This window comes from Peromyscus maniculatus, chromosome 7, assembly GCF_049852395.1.
Source record: "Peromyscus maniculatus bairdii isolate BWxNUB_F1_BW_parent chromosome 7, HU_Pman_BW_mat_3.1, whole genome shotgun sequence".
Classification (NCBI taxonomy): domain Eukaryota; kingdom Metazoa; phylum Chordata; class Mammalia; order Rodentia; family Cricetidae; genus Peromyscus; species Peromyscus maniculatus.
Genome location: NC_134858.1, coordinates 61,491,930 through 61,510,510, shown reverse-complemented (window position 1 = coordinate 61,510,510; position 18,581 = coordinate 61,491,930). Strand labels below are relative to the sequence as shown.

Sequence of the window (18,581 nt, the reverse complement as noted above, 5' to 3'; positions counted from 1 at the left end):
GGAACTTATGCAGGGACACTTGGCTCAGTCTGGGAGGAAGGGACTGGACCTCCCTGGACTGAGTCTACCAAGTCGATCACAGTCCTCGGGGGAGGACTTGTCCTGGAGGAGGTGGGAATGGAGGGTGGGCTGGGGGTAAGGGGAGGGCGTGGGAGGGGGGAGAATAGGGGAACCCATGGCTGATATGTAGAACTGAATGGTATTGTAAAATAAAAAATATATATCACAAAAAAAAAAAAAAAAAAAAAAAGATTTATTTATTTATTTTGTATACAGCATGTATGACCAGAAGAGGGCACCAGATCTCATTACAGATGGTTGTGAGCCAACATGTGGTTGCTGGGAATTGAACTCAGGACCTCTGGAAGAGCAGTCAGTGCTCTTAAGCTCTCAGCCATCTCTCCAGCCCCCCCCCCTTTTTTTTTTAAAGATTTATTTATTTATTTTCTAGCCAACTTTCTTTAACTTAAATTATTCTGCTTATCACCGGGTGGTGGTGGTGCATGCCTTTAATCCCAGCACTCGGGAGGCAAATCTTTGTGAGTTCAAGTCCAGCCTGGTCTACAAAGTGAGATCCAGGACAGGCTCCAAAGCTACACAGAGAAACCCTGTCTCGGGGGGGAAAATTATTCTGTTTATCCTTTGCCTCTGGGTTTTTTTCCTTTTTTTTACTTCTCTTACTTTGTGGCTGACTGAGTGACTGGGTGGCTGGCCCCCAGTGTCCTCCTCTCCTTGTTCTCTTGCTTGCTCCTCTGATCCGTTAATGTTCTTCTCCTTCTGTTTATTCTCTCTGCCCACCAGCCCCACCTCTTTCTCCTGCCTAGATATTGGCCATTCAGTTCTTTATTAGACCATCAGGTGTTTCAGACAGGCACAGTAACACAGCTTCACAGAGTTAAACAAATGCAACATAAAAGAATGTAACACATCTTTGCATCGTTAAACAAGTGTTCCACAGCATAAGTGAATGTAACACATCTTAAAATAATACTCTACAATACCCTCTTTCTCAATTGATCCCTCTTGCCATATGTATTCCAGTGCTCTTTTTCCCGTATTCCCCCTTCCTTTATGATCTCTTCCTCCCTTCAGGTTATCTCCCTACACACACACACACACACCACTAAAATTTAAAGTCTTCATTTGGAAGAAAATATTCAGTGTTTATCTTTCTAATTCTGACTTATTTTGATTAATGTAATTTCCAGTTCCATCCATTCCTACAAAGGTCATTGTTTCTCTTTTTAATGCCCAAATATAATTCCTTTGTGTAGCCAGGCAGTGATGGCACATGTCTTTAATCCCAGCACTTGGGGGGTGGGGGAATGAAAGAGGCAGATGGATCTCTGTGAGATCGAAGTCAGCCTGGTCTACAGTGTGAATTCCAGGACAGCCAGGGTTGTTACACAAAGAAACCCTGGCGGGGGGCGGTGTGTGTGTGTGTGTGTGTGTGTGTGTCTGTTTTGTATATATACCATATTTTCATTATCCATCCATCTGTTGATGAATATCTAGGATGGTTTCATTTCCTGGCTATGGTGAACAATTCGGCAATAAACATGAATATCTAAGTGTCTTCAGTGTGTTTGTGTTATGTAGTCTAGTGATACATAGCTAGGTCATTTACTAGTTCTTACTTATATTTTGAGGTTACCGTGGCAACACGGTGTAGGTCAGCGGACAACTTGAAGGAGTCTGTTCACTCCTTCCACCTTGTAAGCCCTGGGAAATGGAATTTGTTTTAGATCATCAAGTCTGGTAGCAAGTGCTTTTACTCACTGAGCCATCTCTCTGGTCCTATTTTTAGTTGTTTGTAAATTTTGTTTTCTGAGGAGACCACACTGATTTCCATAGTGACTGCACCAGTTTTCACTCCCACCAGCAGTAAATGAAAGTTCTCCTTTCCCAAATCCTATCGAGGGTTTGTTTTCTTGACAGCCATTCTACTCAGGTGAGATGAACTCTCAGAGCGGTTTTAATTCCATTTCCTAGTGGCTAAGGATACTGGCAGAAGCCAGACACAGACAACCTCTGCTGCTCTCACTTAAAAGGGCAGCAGCTCTCCTAGAGTTAAGCCTGTGTGCTGTCCCAGAGGCCCACCCATGGCTGTGAAGCCGCTGGTAACAGGAGCAGAACTCTCTGGCTGTGTAGCTGCCTGAAGAGCAACTGTGGGTAACAGTGTGCTGTGCCTCTCAAAAAGCCAGAAGAAAGAGGTTTTTATGTTCAGGCTATCTGTGTATTATTTCTCCTGCAGTTGTACATAAAATGGCTTTACATTCCAAAAAAGGACAAATACTATAGAATTGTATTACATGAAATATATAGAATATACAAATTCATAGAGACAGAAAGATTGGACGTTATCTCAAGATGGAGAAGAAAGGAATATAGAGCAATGCTTTCCTAAGTACAGAATCTCTGTTTTGTGTGATGGAAAAGCCCCACAAACAGACAGTAGTATCAGGACATAATCTCATGACTGTAATAAATCAATACAATTAATGTAATTAATGAATATCATAAATGTAGTTATTGAAGGAATACTGCAAATGTAATCAATGAATACCACAAGTGTAATTAATGAGTGTAATTAATGAATATCATGACTTAATTAAAAATAAATAAAAAGGAAAAAAGCTAGAAGAAAGAGGTTTAAGAGTTTTTGTCATAAAGCAATGATAAATAACATGTGTTTAACCCAATGTAAACACCAGTGTACATATATACTGAAACATCACACAGTCCGGTGAATATGTATAGTTTTAAAAAAAGTTTAGAGGTGGGGTTGGGGATTTAGCTCAGTGGTAGAGCACTTGCCTAGCAAGTGCAAGGCCCTGGGTTCAATTCTCAGCTCCAGAAAGAAAAAAAAAAGCTTAGAGCTGGGGAAATAGCTCAGTTGGTAAAGTGCTTGTCTTGTAAGCATGAGGACCTGATTGCCAGAACCCATGTTTAGAAAAAACAACAAAAAAGGCTGAGTACGGCTGTTGAGATGGCTCAGCAGATAAAGGTGTTTGGTGTGCAAACCTATTGACCTGAGTTCATTCCCTGGATCCCCGGCAGGAACAAACCAACTCTAGAGGTGTCTTCTGACTTCCACACTTGTGCCTTGGCATGAACACATACACACACACAATACTTTTTTTAACTGAGCATGGTGGTATGTGCTTGAGTCCCAGCACTGGAAAGGCAGAGTTAGGTGGATTCCTATAGCTCACTGGTCTATTAGCTTCTCCTGCTCAGCAAGCTCCACCACAGTGAGAGACCCTGTCTCAAAAACAAGGTGGATAATGACTAAGGACCAACTAAGGAGATTGTCCTCTGGCTCCCACATGCATATGCATGCACACCTGAACATACTTGCACACATGAACACATGAGCAGATAAGTTAAAAATATGACTCGGCTCACCGATGTGGTCCTTCATAACTTGGGGGTAGTCACCAGCATAAATAGGGTTGGCAAACCAACCAAGACAGAACTGTAGGTATCTCTCAGCTGCCTCAATATCGTTGGGGTTGTTGATGTCCACAGGCTCCCCCCAGTCACAGTTGAGTGAAATTCCCACCATGCCTTAAAGGAAGGAAATGGGGGTAGAGAGAGGCAGGATCTGGCTCCTCTGGGCCTGTGTCTGAGCCTGCGGGTCCCAGCTCACCTTGCTGTTTGCTCCGCCATTTGGTGTTGTAAGAATGCCAGGCTTGGGCGTGTGCCTGAAAAAGAGAAGTCATCGTGCACCTGGCTCTTCCATTGCCCTGCCTGCCTGTCTTCTTTCCTTTCTTCCTCCCTCCATTTCTTCCTTCTCTTCTTTTGTTTACTTTGGAGGTGGGGGGTTCAGAGGACAGCATGCAGGAGTCGATTCTCTCCTTCTACCATTCCAGGAATTGAACTCAGGCTGTCGTTCTGCCTGGCTCTGCCTCCTGAGTGCTGGGATTAAAGGCGTGTGCCACCACCGCCCGGCTGGCTTTGAACTCTTAACCCTCCTTGTTGCAGGATATTTGCTTACATGCGTGAAGATGTGTCTGTGTTTTGCCTCACCTGCCTAAGGCACATGATTGGTTTAATAAAGAGCTAACTGGCCAATAGCTAGGCAGGAGAGAATAGGCGGGACTTCCGGGGAGAGAGAGGAACTCAGGAAGACTCTGAGGCCTGTGGTATTAAGCTAGGGAAACACAGAGGGAGTAAGGTGTACAAAATAGAGGAGAGGTAAAGAGCCATGTGGCAGAACGTAGATGAATAGAAACAGGTTAGTTTAAGTTATAAGAGCTAGTTGGGAGCAAGCCTGAGCTAAGGCCAAGCTTTCATAATAATAAATCTCCGTGTCAGTTTCTGGGGGCTTGGTGGTCCGAAGAAAGTCCAAGAAGAAAGACCCGATACCCCTCCTGCCTCCACCTCCCAGCTGCTGGGACTACAGGTGTGTCCTCAGGCCCACCTGCAATCTTTGTTTAAACAAGGTCTCCACGCGTTTCTGACATTTGCTGAAGTTTGAGACTCATTCATATGAAAACTCAAATGGTTCAGGCTGCAGAGGTTTCGAGTGTTACTTGTTGTTCCCCAAAAGCCCTTATTTCAGCATCCTCTTTCTGCTTTGTGTGTGCGTGTGTGTGCATGCATGTATATGTGTGCACCCATGTATGCAGCATGCAAAACATGTGCATGTATATGTGAAGGTCAGAGGTCAATTGTGTGTGTGTGTGTATGTGTGTGCATGCGTGCAAGCACACGTGAGCATGTGTGTACACACGCTCGAAGCATGCAGGTACATGTGCATGTGTATGTGGAGGTCAGAGGTCAGTCTTGGGTGGTGTTCCTCATGAGCCATCCACCTTGGTTTTTGCAACAGGGTCTCTCACTGGGACCTGAATGAAGCCTGCTCCAGTAGGCTGGGTTGTGGCCAGCAAGCTCCAAGAATCCTTGTCTCAGCCTCCCAGTGCTGGGATTGCAAGGTGCTTTACCACACAAGCTGGCTGGTTTTGTGCCAACTTGACACAAGCTAGCAGAGAGGAGGGAACCTCAAGTGAGAAAACGTCTCTGTAAGATCGGGTGTAGGCAAGCCTGTAGGGCATTTTCTTAATTTGTGATTGATGGGGAGGGCCAGACCTTTGTGAGTGGGCCAACCCCTGGGCTGGTGGACCTGGGTTCTATAAGAAAGTGGGCTCTAAGAAAGTTGTCATCAGAGAGGCTTCCTCCAGCAGCTGATGGGAGCAGATGCAGAGACCCACAGCCAAACTTTAGGCAGAAAGAGCCCAAACTAGAGATCTCCATCAGGTCCCTTCCCTTGGAGCTCAGGAAACCCCGTGGAAGAGGGGGAGGAAGAATTATAGGACACCAGGAGAACATGGCCCACGGAATCAACTAAGCAGGACTCATAGGAGCTCATGGAGACTGAAGTGGCAATCACAGAGCCCGCATGGGTCTGTGCTAGGCCCTCTGCATACGTTACGGTTGTTAGCTTGGTATTTTTGTGGGACCCCTAACAGTGGGAGTGGGGGTGTCTCTGACTCTTCTGCCTGCTCGTGGGACCCTTTTCCTCCTACTGGGTTGCCTCACCCAGCCTTGATATGAGGGTTTGTGCCTAGTCTGATTGTAACTTGTTAAGCCATGTTGGGTTGATATTCCTGGGGGGCCTGCTCTTTTCTGAAGGGAACCTGAGGAGGAGTGGATCTGGGGAAGGGAGGAGGTGGGGGGAGAACCTCGGAGGAGTGTCGGAAGGGGAAACTGTGGTTGGGATGTATTGTATGAGAGAATTTTTTTAAAAAAAAAAAAGAAAGCAAGCTGAGCAAGCCCTGGGGAGCAGTCAGTAAGGTACTCCTCAAAGGCCGCTGCAGCAGCTCCTGCCTCCAGGCTCCGCCCTGCTGGAGTTCCTGCCCTCACTGGTTTTGGTGATGGATAAGTGTATTTATAGTGTACACACATACATGCATACTTATCTGTGAGTAAAATAAACCCTTTCTTCACCACGCTGCTGGTGAGCACAGTGACAGAGGTGCTTTGAGTAAGAATGCCACCCCCCACCCCCGAATGCTGAGTCACCAGGGAGTGGAACTCTGATAAGGTTAGAAGGATTAGGAGGTGTGGCCTTGTTGGAGGAAGTGTGTCACAGTGGGTGGGCTTTGAGGTTTCAAAAGCCACTGCCAAGCCCAGCCTGTCTGTCTGTCTGTCTCTCTCTCTCTCTCTGCCTGCAGATCAGGCTGTAGCTCTCAGCTCCTTCTCCAGCACCGGACCTGCTCTTATGCTCCCTTTCGTGACGGTAATGGACTAAGCCTCTGAAACTTCAAACCAGCCCACAGTTAAATGTTTTTCTTTATAAGAGCTGTGTGGCAGAGGCAGCTGACCTGTGCTCATGGGAGCTCACGGACTCTGGACCAACACCTAGGGACCCTGCATGAGACCCATGTCTGCGTGTGTGTGTGACAGTTGTGTACCTTGGTCTGCTTGTGGGGCGCCTAGCAGTGCCCTCAGGACCTGTCCCTGGTGCTTGAGCTGGCTTTTGGGAACCTATTCCCCATGCTAGGTTGCCTTGTTTCACCTTGAAGCAGGGGGAGGGGCTTGGTTCTGCCTCAGCTTGATGTGCCATGCTTTGTTGATGCCCATGGGAGGTCTGCCCCTTTCTGAACAGAGGTGGAGGAGGAGTGGATGGGGAGAAGGGTAGGTGGGAGGCTAGGGGGAGGGAAGGGGAGGAGAGGAGGGAAGGGAAGCTGGTCAGTATATAAAATAAATGAAAAATTTTAATTAATAAAAAAATTAAAGAGTTGTGTGATCAGCCGGGCAGTGGTGGTGCACACCTTTAATCCTGACATTCAGGAAGCAGAGGCAGGTGGATCTCTGAGTTTGAGGCCAGCCTGGTCTACAGAGTGAGTTCTAGGATAGTCAGAGCTACACAGAGAAACCCTGTCATGAAAAACAAAAAAAAGAAAGAAAGAAAGAAAAAGGAAAAATGTGCCATGGTCATCACTGCATTAATAACCCCAACTAAGACCCTCATTAGGGTTGTTAATCCTAACCCAGTTTTTTCCCTGGGTCCTGGGGCTTGAACTCGATTCTTCATGCTTGCATGGCAAGCACTCACAGACTGGGCCATCCTTCCAGTCCCTGTGCTTGATATTTGCTAGCTAGTATGTAAGTAGAAAAACAGGATGAACCCTGGAATTGTCTGGTGACGTGGAACGTCGCTAAGACAGTATCACAGTCCTAACTGTTCATATCACTCTTTCATAGATTGCTCTGCCCTTTAACGGTTCAGTTAAAGCACTCTTAAGTCAGGCTGGAGCAGTGACTTAGTGGTTAAGAGCACTGGCTGCTCCTGCAGAGGACCCTTGCTTAGTTCTCAGCACCGGCATGGCAGCTCACAACCACTTATAACTCTAGTCCCAGGAGAGCCAACTCCCTTTTCTCGGCCTGCCAGAGCACCGCCTTGCACATGGTGCACCTACCTACATACAGGCAGAATACACATACATGTGAATTAAAAATAGATCTTCATAAAAAGCTCAAGTTGCCAGGCAGTGATGGTGCACACCTTTAATCTCAGTGCTCAAAAGGCAGAGGCAAGTGAATCTCTATGAGTTCAAGGCCAGCCCGGTCTACGGAGTGAGTTCCAGGACAGCCAGGGTTACACAGAGAAACCCTGTCTCAAAACAAAACAAAACATCAGTTTTGTAAAAAGTAAGAGAACTATGAGAGTTGTTTCCCTGCCATGAACTCAGGTTGATGTGACACCATCATGTGTGGTCTATCCTTTCAGCCAGCCGTCCCCGGGGAGAGTTCAGCTTTGTGTCCCCAAATACATCGCTCCTGTATTTTCATTCATGTCTTGTAAGCAGACCACTGTCTCTGCCCTTCCTCAGCTTTCAGTGATGTGAGGTACCTTCTCTGAACGCCCCCTTCCCATTCCTGCAGATAACCAACTGGCTGCCCGGAAGACTTCCACTAGGACTCATCAAACTGGAAAAGGATGTGTCTGCCTTGCTCTCTGATGATGCTTCCAAACTGTTCCTCCCCTTCCTTCCCAAACCCCAGGTCATGACCAGTGCTCACTCTGACTCCTTCCCGCTGGTCTTTGCCGCCTCTGGTTTCTTCCTTCTATTATCCTTGCATATTTTATCCCTTATTTACCGTCACATACCTTCTTCCCATCACCATTCTCCATATAGTTTACACCTACACACACAGATTTCCAGATGCCTGTCTCTATCCTCTGGGGAAGACAAACAGTAGCTGCTGTAATACCTCTACATAGTGGAGTGACTGTGAGGAGATAAGACGTAGGAGGTGCCCTCTGCATATCCTCAGCAGAAGGGCCCATGTCACATACTGATGTGGCAGAGGATCAACGTGACCCCCAAGGCCGTGACTCCACCTGGAGCCCAACCCTCGCCCCAGATGGATCTGGCTTACCTTAATGATATGGTGTGCCGCCACGTACAGACCAGTGCCCTGGAGCCTCAGGCCTGGTGCGTGGAGACCGGTCTCATAGCCTTTTTCTACCATGGTCTGCAGAGACAGCAGTGGGGACCCCATGAGTGGGGACCCCAGTGCCATGAGGGACAACAGGGGCCACCCCTGTCTCCCCATCTGAGGAGGAGCCCCTACTTACCCGGGGATCACTGAATGTGAGCCAGTGCTTTACTCGGTCCCCAAAGACCTCAAAACACAGGTCAGCGTAGTCCCTGAAGTATCGGGTCATGCTCGCATTCTGCCACCCACCGTATGTGGCCTGGAGCATCTGCCAACAGAGAGAGAAGCTGGTACCCTGGGGAGACTGGAGGAGGTTGGTGGAATGCCTGGGGAAAGCACGGAGGACCGCTACAAGAGCGGGAACAAAGAGGCAGGGTGGCGCACAGGGCCCCTGTGGCAAAGGAGTACATCCTGTGAGTGAGCCAGAAACAAGGCAGCAGAGGCAGCTGGAAATGCCTGCTCAGGAAGAGCTGACACATTGGATAGTTAAGACGTAAACTGGACATGCCCCTCATCCTAGCACTCAGGAGGATCAGAAGTTCAGGGTCATCCTCAGGTACTTAGCAAGCTCGAGGTCTTCCTGGGTGGGTGCTGGGTGAGCTATGATCCTGGGGAAATGTCTAGAACATCCATTGTGAGTGTGGAAGGCTGGCACTGGTAGGAGAGCCCTGGTGGGAATTTTGCGGGCACGCCCTGGAACCTCAGCTATTAGTGCGAGGTTACCTCCATGGCAGAGGCCTGCTGTCCACTGCCTGGGCACAGGGCTAGTCATCCATCTGGTTACCTAGTGCCCTCCTGGTATGCTCGAAGAGATGCTTCCTGGACAAGTTAGTAGAAGCTGCAAACCTGGTGTGTCCTCTGCCCCAGCCTTTACTAGTTCCCCGACCTAACTTCCAGTCCGCTTGGAGCTGGGGGCCTCAGACCACTCCTCCAGTCTCCAATAACGCTCTACAGCATGCCCCTCCCACCCAGAAGCCCGCCCACTCCCCCACTCCCCCATACCTCCCCCCTTGACCCTTCAATGTGTGGATTACACCCCACCTTCTCCCCCATTCCTCCTTAAAACTTTGGACGGAGCGCCATTTGGCACAGGTCACAGGCAGCCTTATCCTTGGCGTGGCTGTGATCTCTGTCGGGCCCAGGTGAAGGAAGGATAAACTGCCTGATAGTTGACAGCAGTCTCTCAGGTGTGCTGGGGCATGGCTGGCTGGTCATGGTGGTCATGGATGAGGGCAAGTGGTACTGCCTCAGACGCAGGGAAGAAAGGCTGAACAAAACCCGTGGAACACACCATGTCACCAAACCTGAGTCCACAGGTATTGCTTGGGCCTAGGTTTTTCAGCTCCGTAGTACAGTGCTTGTCTAGCAAGCACAGGGTCCCGGGTTCAGTACCCTGCAGTGTACATACATACACAAGGATTTTTCTGATTTTTTTTTTTTTGAGTTGATCTTGTATCCTGCCACTTTACTGAAGGCATGTTATCAGCTGCAGGAGTTCCTTGGTAGAGTTTTTGGGGTCACTTGTGTATACTATCATTTCATCTGCAAATAGTGAAAGTTTGACTTCTTCCTTTCCAATTTGTATCCCCTTGATCTCCTTTTGTTGTCTTACTGCTCTAGCTAGAACTTTGAGTACTATAATGAATAAATATGGGGAGAGTGGACAGCCTTGTCTTGTTCCTGATTTTAGGGGAATCACTTTGTTTCTCTCCGTTTAATTTGATGGTGGGATTTTTTCTTTTTTGATTATTTTTTCCTTATGCCAAATGTTGTGTAAAACATTAGGACCACCCTCTTCACTTACTACAGGCAGCATGACCTCCCAGCCAATGCTGCTTGTGTGTGTATGTGGGTGGGGGTGGGGTGGGAAGAGGCTGGAGGGGCAGAAATCAATGGCAGGTGTCTTCCTTAGTCACTCTCCACCTTATTTTTGAGACTGGAGCTCATGGATGTGACTGTGCTAGGCTGGGTGGCAGTCTTCACCAAGAGCCAGGATTACCGGCACATGCCACCCATCACGCCCGGCTCTTTATGTGGGTGCTGGGGACGGTCCTCGAGCGAGCCCTCGTGCTGGCTTGGCAGGTGTTATCGACGGAGCCATCCCTCCAGCCCCGTGGATGTTATGAAACCTCCTCATGAACAGGATCCTGTATCTTATAAAGTGACGTTCATTCCTGTCACCCTTCCGCCTCTGCCTCGCGGGGACACAGCGCCGCCTAGAGGACACAGTGTTCAAGACCCAGTCCCTACCTCACTGATTCTTTCAGCATTTGACCTTGATTCTCAGCCTCCAGAACTGAGACAGACTTCTGATGCTTTTAACTTCACCAGTCTGGCATTCTACCGCAGAAGCACAAGTAAGCCAAGACAGTCATTCCTCACATCTTCCTATGGAGAGCCAAACCCCAGGCGCTGCCCCCTTTCTCGGTCACTTTAGGTCCTCACACCAGGCTCCCTCCGGCCGAACCCAGCTCCTCTAAGCCTGCCTGGCCCTCACCTGCGGCAGATCCCAGTGGTGCAAGGTCACAATGGGGGTGATGTTGCTCTTCAGCAGGGCGTCAATGAAATCACTGTAGAATTGGATCCCTCTGTTGTTCACCTGTTCAGCTGAAAGTGAAACAGAACTTGGCCTTTCCTACCACATTCTCGGGTCCCATGGCCTGCTGCAGGCTGAAGCACCCGGAGCCCACGATGTCCTGAGCCACAGACGAATGCTGTTGGTATGCCTGGAGTCCGGTTACCTGCTGAACCCATGCTCCTGGGCTGGTCACCCTCACTGGACATTGATCCCTGCAGAGCCTAGGGAGGGACTATTGTAACTCACCTCTGACACCCGTGGGCAGGATCCGTGGCCAAGACAGGGAGAATCGGTAGTGACTGACATGTAGCTCCTTCACCAGGGCAATGTCCTCCTGGGTAGACAGGGTGGGGACGCAGGGGAAGACAAGTCTTGGGGGCCTAGAGAATCATACCTATCTGCAGCTCCAAGCGGTGTCCTCTATAAGGGCTATACTACGAATTCCCTCTCCATTCTGGCAATGTGCTCACAGAGGAAAGGATGGGGGAACTTGAGAAGTCCTTGCAGGATTCCCATAAACTTGAATGAGAAAAGGGTTTCTAAAGGCGAGTTGCCCCGTGCCCTCCTGAAGGCTCCGGGGCCAAGACGCCGGCCCTTCCGCGCCTGGTTGCTTGGACTGAGTAAGGTACTGACGCATCTCGTTTTCCTCCTTCCTACCTCCTGGCTCTCACAGCCCTAGCCATCTCTGCCCCGCCCCCTTTGGCTGGGGACAGGGTGATTAGCGGTGACATCAGCAGTGAGATGTCCCCACCTCTCAGGCAGGATGGCGCCACCGCCCCCTCACTCACCTGAACTTGATAGTAGCTGTCGCAGGCTGCGTCGGCTGTGTCGTCCCCCAGGACCTGCCCCTTCCTGCCATGCGTGAAGGCATCCCAGATGCTGGGCCCTTTCCCGTCCTGGTCCCACGCACCTTCGGTCTGGTAGGCAGAACTGCCCACGCCCCAGGAGAAACCTGCAGAGAGAGGCCCCCACGCCAGGCCCTGGGCCACCCCAGCTTCACCTACACTGGGAACTCCAACCCTGCTTCCCAGGCTCAGGGCACCCACCCGATAGCCTGCCCCGTCTCCCCGGAATAGGAATCTAGGGGGCAAGGAGAGGGAAGATACAGTAATCAAAAACATTTTGTGGGGGCTGGAGAGATGCCGCCGCCGTCAAGAGCACCGGCTGCTCTTCCAAAGGACCTGGGTTCAATTCCCCATCCACATGGCAGCTCACAACTGTCTGTAACTCCAGTTCTAGGACCCAACACCCTCATACAGGCATACATGCAGGCAAAACACCAATGCACATTAAAAAAAAATTTTTTTCTTTTTTTTTTTTTCCGAGATAGAGTTTCTCTATAGCTTTGGAGCCTGTCCTGGAACTCTCTCTGTAGGCCAGGCTGGCCTTGAACTCACAGAGATCTGCCTGTCTCTGCCTCCTGAATGCTGGGATTAAAGGCACATTTTTTTTTTAATTAAAAAAATTTGTGTGCAGTTACAACTCTAATGTCTATAGATTTTAACAAGTTGTTTTAGATTTTTATTTTATTTTTTATTATCAATTTGTGTTTGGGGGCTGAGAAGTGTGTGAGAACAGGTGTCTAAAGAGGCCAGAAAGGGGCCTGGATCCCTTGGAGCTGGGATTCCAGGCAGTTGTGAGTCACCACATGGATGTGGGTGCTGGGGGCTGAACTCCAGTCCGCCACAGAGCAGTGAGCACTCTTTTGTTTGTTTGTTTTTTATTTTTGTTTTTTCAAGACAGGGTTTCTTTGTGTAACCCTGACTGTCCTGGAACTCACTCTGTAGACCAGGCTGGCCTCGAACCCACAGAGATCCACCTGCCTCTGCCTTCTGAGTGCTGGGATTAAAGGCGTGCGCCACCACCGCCCAGCTAAGCACTGTTAACTGATGAATTCTAGTAAGTTTTAAAACGTCTTTGGGTTAGGGATGTAGCTCAGTACAAAAGTGCTTGCCTAGCATGGACAAGCTGTACGTTGGATTCAATTTCCAGCACCACATAGACACAATGATGGACTGAGACACCCCCCCTACACACACACACACACACACACACACACACACACACACACACACACCTACACACCTACCTATCAGGAAGTTTTTCTTTAGAACATCCACCTGGAGGTGTTTCCCATTGTACCGGACCAGAGCACCCAATTCCTTGGCAACTCAGCCAAGGTAAGGAGGCCAACAGAGACCGACAAATGGATAGACAGACAGACAGTCTAAGGACAGAATAGGGAAGGAATGGACATACCAGGTGGAAAGGTTCCATAGTAGAAAGATGCCTCTTCTGGGGATCCTCTCCTGGCAGCCCCTACCCTGGGCACCAGCAGGATCCACTCAAGGATGATGACCCACACTGTCTTCATGACACCCCACTGTCCTCCATGCCTAAGAGCCCCTGTCAGGGCTCAGGGACATGGGCCAGGAGGCGAGGAAAACAGGCCACGGAGTGGTTTGTCTGGGCACACAGCAGCAGTGGGGGGAACCCTGTGTTAAACAGTGGGCAGACGCTGGTCTACCGCGCCCAACTTCACACCAGCCCCTGCCCTGATCACGGTGTGATAGAGAGCTGGGGCCCACGCACCTCACATAGCTCTTATCTAATGGGGAACCCACCTCTGCCTCAGAAAGTTCCAGTCTGCTGGGGGAGCCCCACAACCCAGAGTCCCCTCAGCCCTCCTGCATCCCTCCTGGGTAGCCTATATGGTGTGCTCTCCCTAACTAGGACCCTCTGTCCTTGGCTGTTAACAAGACCTCTTCCCACTGGGTCCCCGTCTTACCCAAGGTGGTCCTCAGCCCTCGACACCCCAGGGCCCCTGTTGTCAGCCACAGCTCCCTCTGAATGACTCCTGGAGCCCGCATCTCCCCCAGATCAGAGCCCACAGTCATGGAAGCCTCTAGTCGGGGGTGTGGTCTGTGGCCTGATCCCAACAAAGAGTTCCAGTAATCCCACAGGGAGGACATGGGCCAGAGTGCTGAGCTGGTCAGAAGGGACTGAGTCAGCAATAGCCCGGGCGCTGGGCCCTGGGCATCCAGCTGGCTCCCTACCAGAGGAGAAGGGCCGAGAGGTGGGAGGTGACCTGGTCCTCCCAGCTCCTTCCAGGCCTCACCAGACCTTCAGCACAGTCCTGGGCATCCTGAGGTGGGCGTGTGTACTCAGGACCAGCTGGGTTGATGATGCCTCAGTTTACCCTTCTTGCTGTCACGGCAAAATCTCTCAAGAAGGTGATGTTGGATTTTCACCTAAGTCCCCTGTCCTCAGACCTCTCATCTTTTCCTTAGTTTGCTCATTCCGCCATCGATGATACCTGGGGAAAACATGTGGGTCGAGACTTCTACCACCTGTTTCCATCCCAAGGCAGCTCTCCTGGCAATGAGCATCCACCAAAAAGTCCCCCACCCCAGGGCCGGGCCGTGGTGGCTCACACCTTTAATCTGAGCACTCGGGAGGCAGAGGCAAGCAGATCTCTGTGAGTTCGAGGCCAGCTTGGTCTACAGAGGGAGATCCAGGGCTGCATAGAGAAATCTTGTCTCGGGAAAAAAAAGGTCTCCCTCTAACAGACCCTCGCTCCACTCGGCCTGAAGCCCCCTCGCTTCCACGGCACGTGTCTCTCTCAGCCTGCAGACCTTACCCTTCGTGGTTGGTTCTTCTCTAACTTCTCCAAGCATTCACTAGGCCATCACCTCCTCCTTCAGGAAGTCCCTAGACCTGCCCATCCCCAGCCCTCCAGCCCTGCAATCCCATGTCATCTGTGAATTTGTCCCTGGCTCCCCTCAGAGCCCCACTCCCCTGGGATACAAAGGCATGCCTGCCCCTTCACCCCAGATCCCGAGAGCCAGGGCAGTGAGCACTCAGTACTGTGGGACAAAACTAAATTTTACAATTGCCTAAGAAAGGCTAATGCTGTGTTCTGGTTAATCTTGTCAACTTGATGGGATTTAGAGTCACCATGGAGACACATCTCTGGGTATGTCTCTTAGGAGTTATCTAGATAGCGTTGATTAAAGTGGGAAGCCCAGCCTGATGTGACCGTGACCATCCCATGGGCCAAGGTCTTGACTGAATAAAGAGAAATGAGCTGAGTACCAGCAGCCACCTCTGTCAGCTTCCGGCCTGCAGAGGTGATGTGGCCAGCTACCTCTGTTCCTACTGCTCTGTCGCCCTCCCCATGATGGACTGGACCCCAGAACCATGAGCCAGAACAAGCCCTTTCCTAAACTGCTCTTTGTCAGGGGTTCTGTTCCAGCAACAAGTAACTGAGACCCTGACCGGGTGGATGTCCCACGGCCTTCACAGATTGCTGTACTTAACCCCAGTGCCCAAGCCAGCAGGGTTGAACCCGCTCAGTTTTCAGAGGAGCCCCTCTTAGACATGACCTCTGTCCTTCAGGGTCTCTCCTCCCAGTTCCAAGGGTCCCTGGCAGATCCGTGGATGACGATGGGACCGGCTCCCTGACCAAGAGAGAACTGACTGAACAGAGGACTGACCCATAGGGGTGCCGAGCTTAGTTTTGTTTCTGTTGCTGTGGTAAAGTACTCCAACAAAGGAGACTTGGGGGAGAAAGGGTTTATTTTAGGTCACATTTCCACATTATAGTCTACCAATGCCAGGAAGTCAAAACAGCAAGAGTTCAAGACAGCTGATCACATTGCATCCGTACGTAGCCAAGAAGCAGAGAGGAATGAAATCATGCATGCATGTTACTTACTGCTCAGCTCACTTTTCTCATGTAGTCCAGGACCCCGAGCCTAGGGAATGGAGCCGTCCACAGTGGGCAGGTCTTCCCACATCAATGAATGCAATTAAAATAACCCCTCACAGGCATCCTCAGAGGCTCTTCTCCTAAGGAATTCTAGATTGTATCAAATTGACAATTAACCACCATCGCAGTCCCTCCCCTCCATTCTTACCACCCTTGGGTCCCCTATGTCCTCCTCCTCAAGCCTGCCAGCAGCTGGAGTCTGAGGGGGCTGGAAAGCTAGAGAGGGGTACACAGGATGATGGGAATGAGGGCTAGCCTCACAGAGTCTTGAGAGATGTTGGGCATGGTCCTTGAAGGATATGGGAACACTTGCCAAATGGTACAAAGCAGGAAGGACCATGGACACAGATAGAGGGGACAACTGGAGCGTCCATCCCAAGCATGTTGGGCGGGGGGACCTGTGGGTTAGGATCTTTTCTCTCCTTGCATTATTCCTGCAGTGCCAAGCCTGGTCATGTTCACATGACATGCATCTTCTAGTGACCACAGCCATTGTGGGCTGTTTCTGTGGTACCCCGTTTCCAACCAGTGGGCTCTGGGCACGCTGTCTTCTAGGCGACAGTGGCAGGAAACGTACCCGCTTTAAGAGCTGATGTCATCTCTGAAAAATGTCCCTACCCAGGAGCCTGGGCTCGTGGTGTTTATGTTGGAAAGGCTGGTCAACCCAGCATGGTGGGGCTGCCTGGGGTCTGAGGAGAGACCTGGCTCTAATCCCACTGACTAGGCCTGGCTCTGGCCGGGAGAGGAAAGGGCCTCATGGCTGGTGCCCCTCCTCAGTGTTCCCCGGCTCCACACACACACTCTCCAGCGGCTGCCTGAGGTCTGCATAGGGCTCAAAGCCCCTGGTGACCAAGCTGGGCTGACGAACAAAGTGTGTTAAAGACTGGGAGGCACTCTTGCCCCTCCCACCCCAGCTTCTTCCTCTTCCTTGCCAGCAAGGGACTGTGAAGATGGTGCCCATCACTGTCCACCCTGTCGGGACCCCAGACCCAGCCTGAACTCTTGACTATGATGGTAGACTTCACCAAAATGAAGGATCTGGTTCCCAGGCCTCATGGCACCGTGGGTCCCCAGGCACAGGCCATGTGGGAGCTGTTATTGGCCTGGCAGGAGTGAAATTATTCTAAAGAGAGACACTTGTGCCCCTCCCAGGCTAGTGAAGCCAGGTGCCAGTCAGAGAAAGTTTGTCTCCGAGAAAGAGGTTTCCCAGAGTTCTTTTCAGAAATGGTAAAGCCACCTTGCAATAGGGACTGGAGCTGAGACAGTGATGGATCACTGGTGGGCAGGACCTCACCGTGACCAGGACTGTCCTTGACTACATAGCTCTGATCTTCTACTTAAGTATTTATTTGTATTTATATACGTGAGTGCGTGTGCATGTGTGCCTGTGTATTCAGGTACTTGCAGAGGCCTGAAGAGGGTGTCTGATCCCCTGGAGTTAGAGTTATAGGCAGCTATGAGCTGTGCTGTGTGGGGGCCGGGGCCTGAACTTGGTTGGGTCTTCTAAAAGAGAGCCGGTGGGCTTAACCACTGAGCCATCTCTCCAGCCCCTTACGTCCTCTATTTATATCTAAACCTCATGTCTAGAGGAACTTGGGGCCTCACTGGACCTCTTTGTTCTTCCCAGTGAAAGCCTGCTACCTAATTGTCCTGGGGAGAAGGAAAAGTCACACTATTTACCACAAATAAAGGGGTCACAGGCAGGGCTGGCCAGATTGCGCATCAGGTAAACACTCTTGCCACCAAGCTTGAGTTCGATCACCAAGTCCCACATTGTGGAAGGAGAGAACCAACTCCTGGAAGTGACCTATTGACCTCAATACTCAAGCTGTGGTGTGTGTGTGTATGCACAGACATGCAACACACACACACACACACACACACACACACACATTGTAGCATAATAAAAGAGGTATTTTCAGGCATGTTGGTTTAGATTTTGTGTTAAAAGGAATATGGTCAGAACAGCTCGGAAGTTGGCAGAGGGAGCTTGGCAGGGACAAGAGGGGCTGGCCCAGCTAGTCAGGTGACAGTATCTATGCATGGGGTGGCTCCAGGGGCTCAGTGTGGGACAGAGCCCATGTAGCGCTGTGAGCGCAGAGTTGGCTTGGAGGGCCAGGGCCCAGTGCAGAGGGCTTTGGGGAAGGAGAGGCCAGGACGTGGAGTCTCCCCTCAGTTCTGCGAGCTGGATGCTGCATCCTGACCCCCAACCTTCTCACTCTGGCTTTCCTGAGGACAATACCAGCACCCACTTCATGGTGTCCCTTCAACATTGAACCCCACCATGACTGCCTAATCAAGTAGTGGCCAGCAGAAAGAAGGGTCTTCAGAAGGGACCCTGTCACTGATACCCTCATGTTCTCCAGGCAAAAATCTAGTCTTGCCACTTTTCAGGGGACAGCGGGGTACAGACCTCTGGAGCTATGGGCTGTGTAGGGGGCCCGGTTCTGCCCTGTGAAGCCCGATTCACACTGTGAGAATGTGCGCGGGCTCAGCAGTGAGGGGGCAGGACAGGAGACACTGCTCTCCCTGGGCTGCACCACAGTCTGCACAGGAGACCTCTGTCACCACCTGTGGTCATCCGGGCTCAGGATTTCTCCCCACAAGTGAGGGAGCCACTGCTTCTGCTGTGAGCACCAGCCAAGCCTTTCCATCTGATTCCACATCTCCAGGTGTATGGACCGGGTCAGACCTAACAGCTGAGGTCTCGGTTCCCAAGACTGCTCTCCCTTTTTTATTTATTTATTTTTTTGTTTTGTTTTTTGAGACAGGGTTTCTCTG

The 18,581-nt window shown here is 50.5% G+C and overlaps 1 protein-coding gene across 4 annotated transcripts in view; it reads right to left on the bottom strand.

The window, feature by feature from the left end:
• Positions 1–11,407, bottom strand: part of Lctl (lactase like) — a 59,504-nt gene extending 48,097 nt beyond the window's left edge. The window contains exons 1-6 of one of the 4 annotated variants that reach the window (XM_006971432.3): positions 11,276–11,407; positions 10,949–11,058; positions 8,591–8,719; positions 8,392–8,487; positions 3,653–3,707; positions 3,409–3,570 (exon numbers count right to left, since the gene is read on the bottom strand). In XM_006971432.3, coding sequence (XP_006971494.2) covers positions 3,409–3,570; positions 3,653–3,707; positions 8,392–8,487; positions 8,591–8,719 — 442 coding nt within the window. In that variant the 5' untranslated portion in view covers positions 10,949–11,058; positions 11,276–11,407. The other 3 variants (XR_013052787.1, XM_042281107.2, XM_042281102.2) reach the window with 3 other exon arrangements.
• Between the last annotated feature and the right edge of the window lie 7,174 nt (positions 11,408–18,581).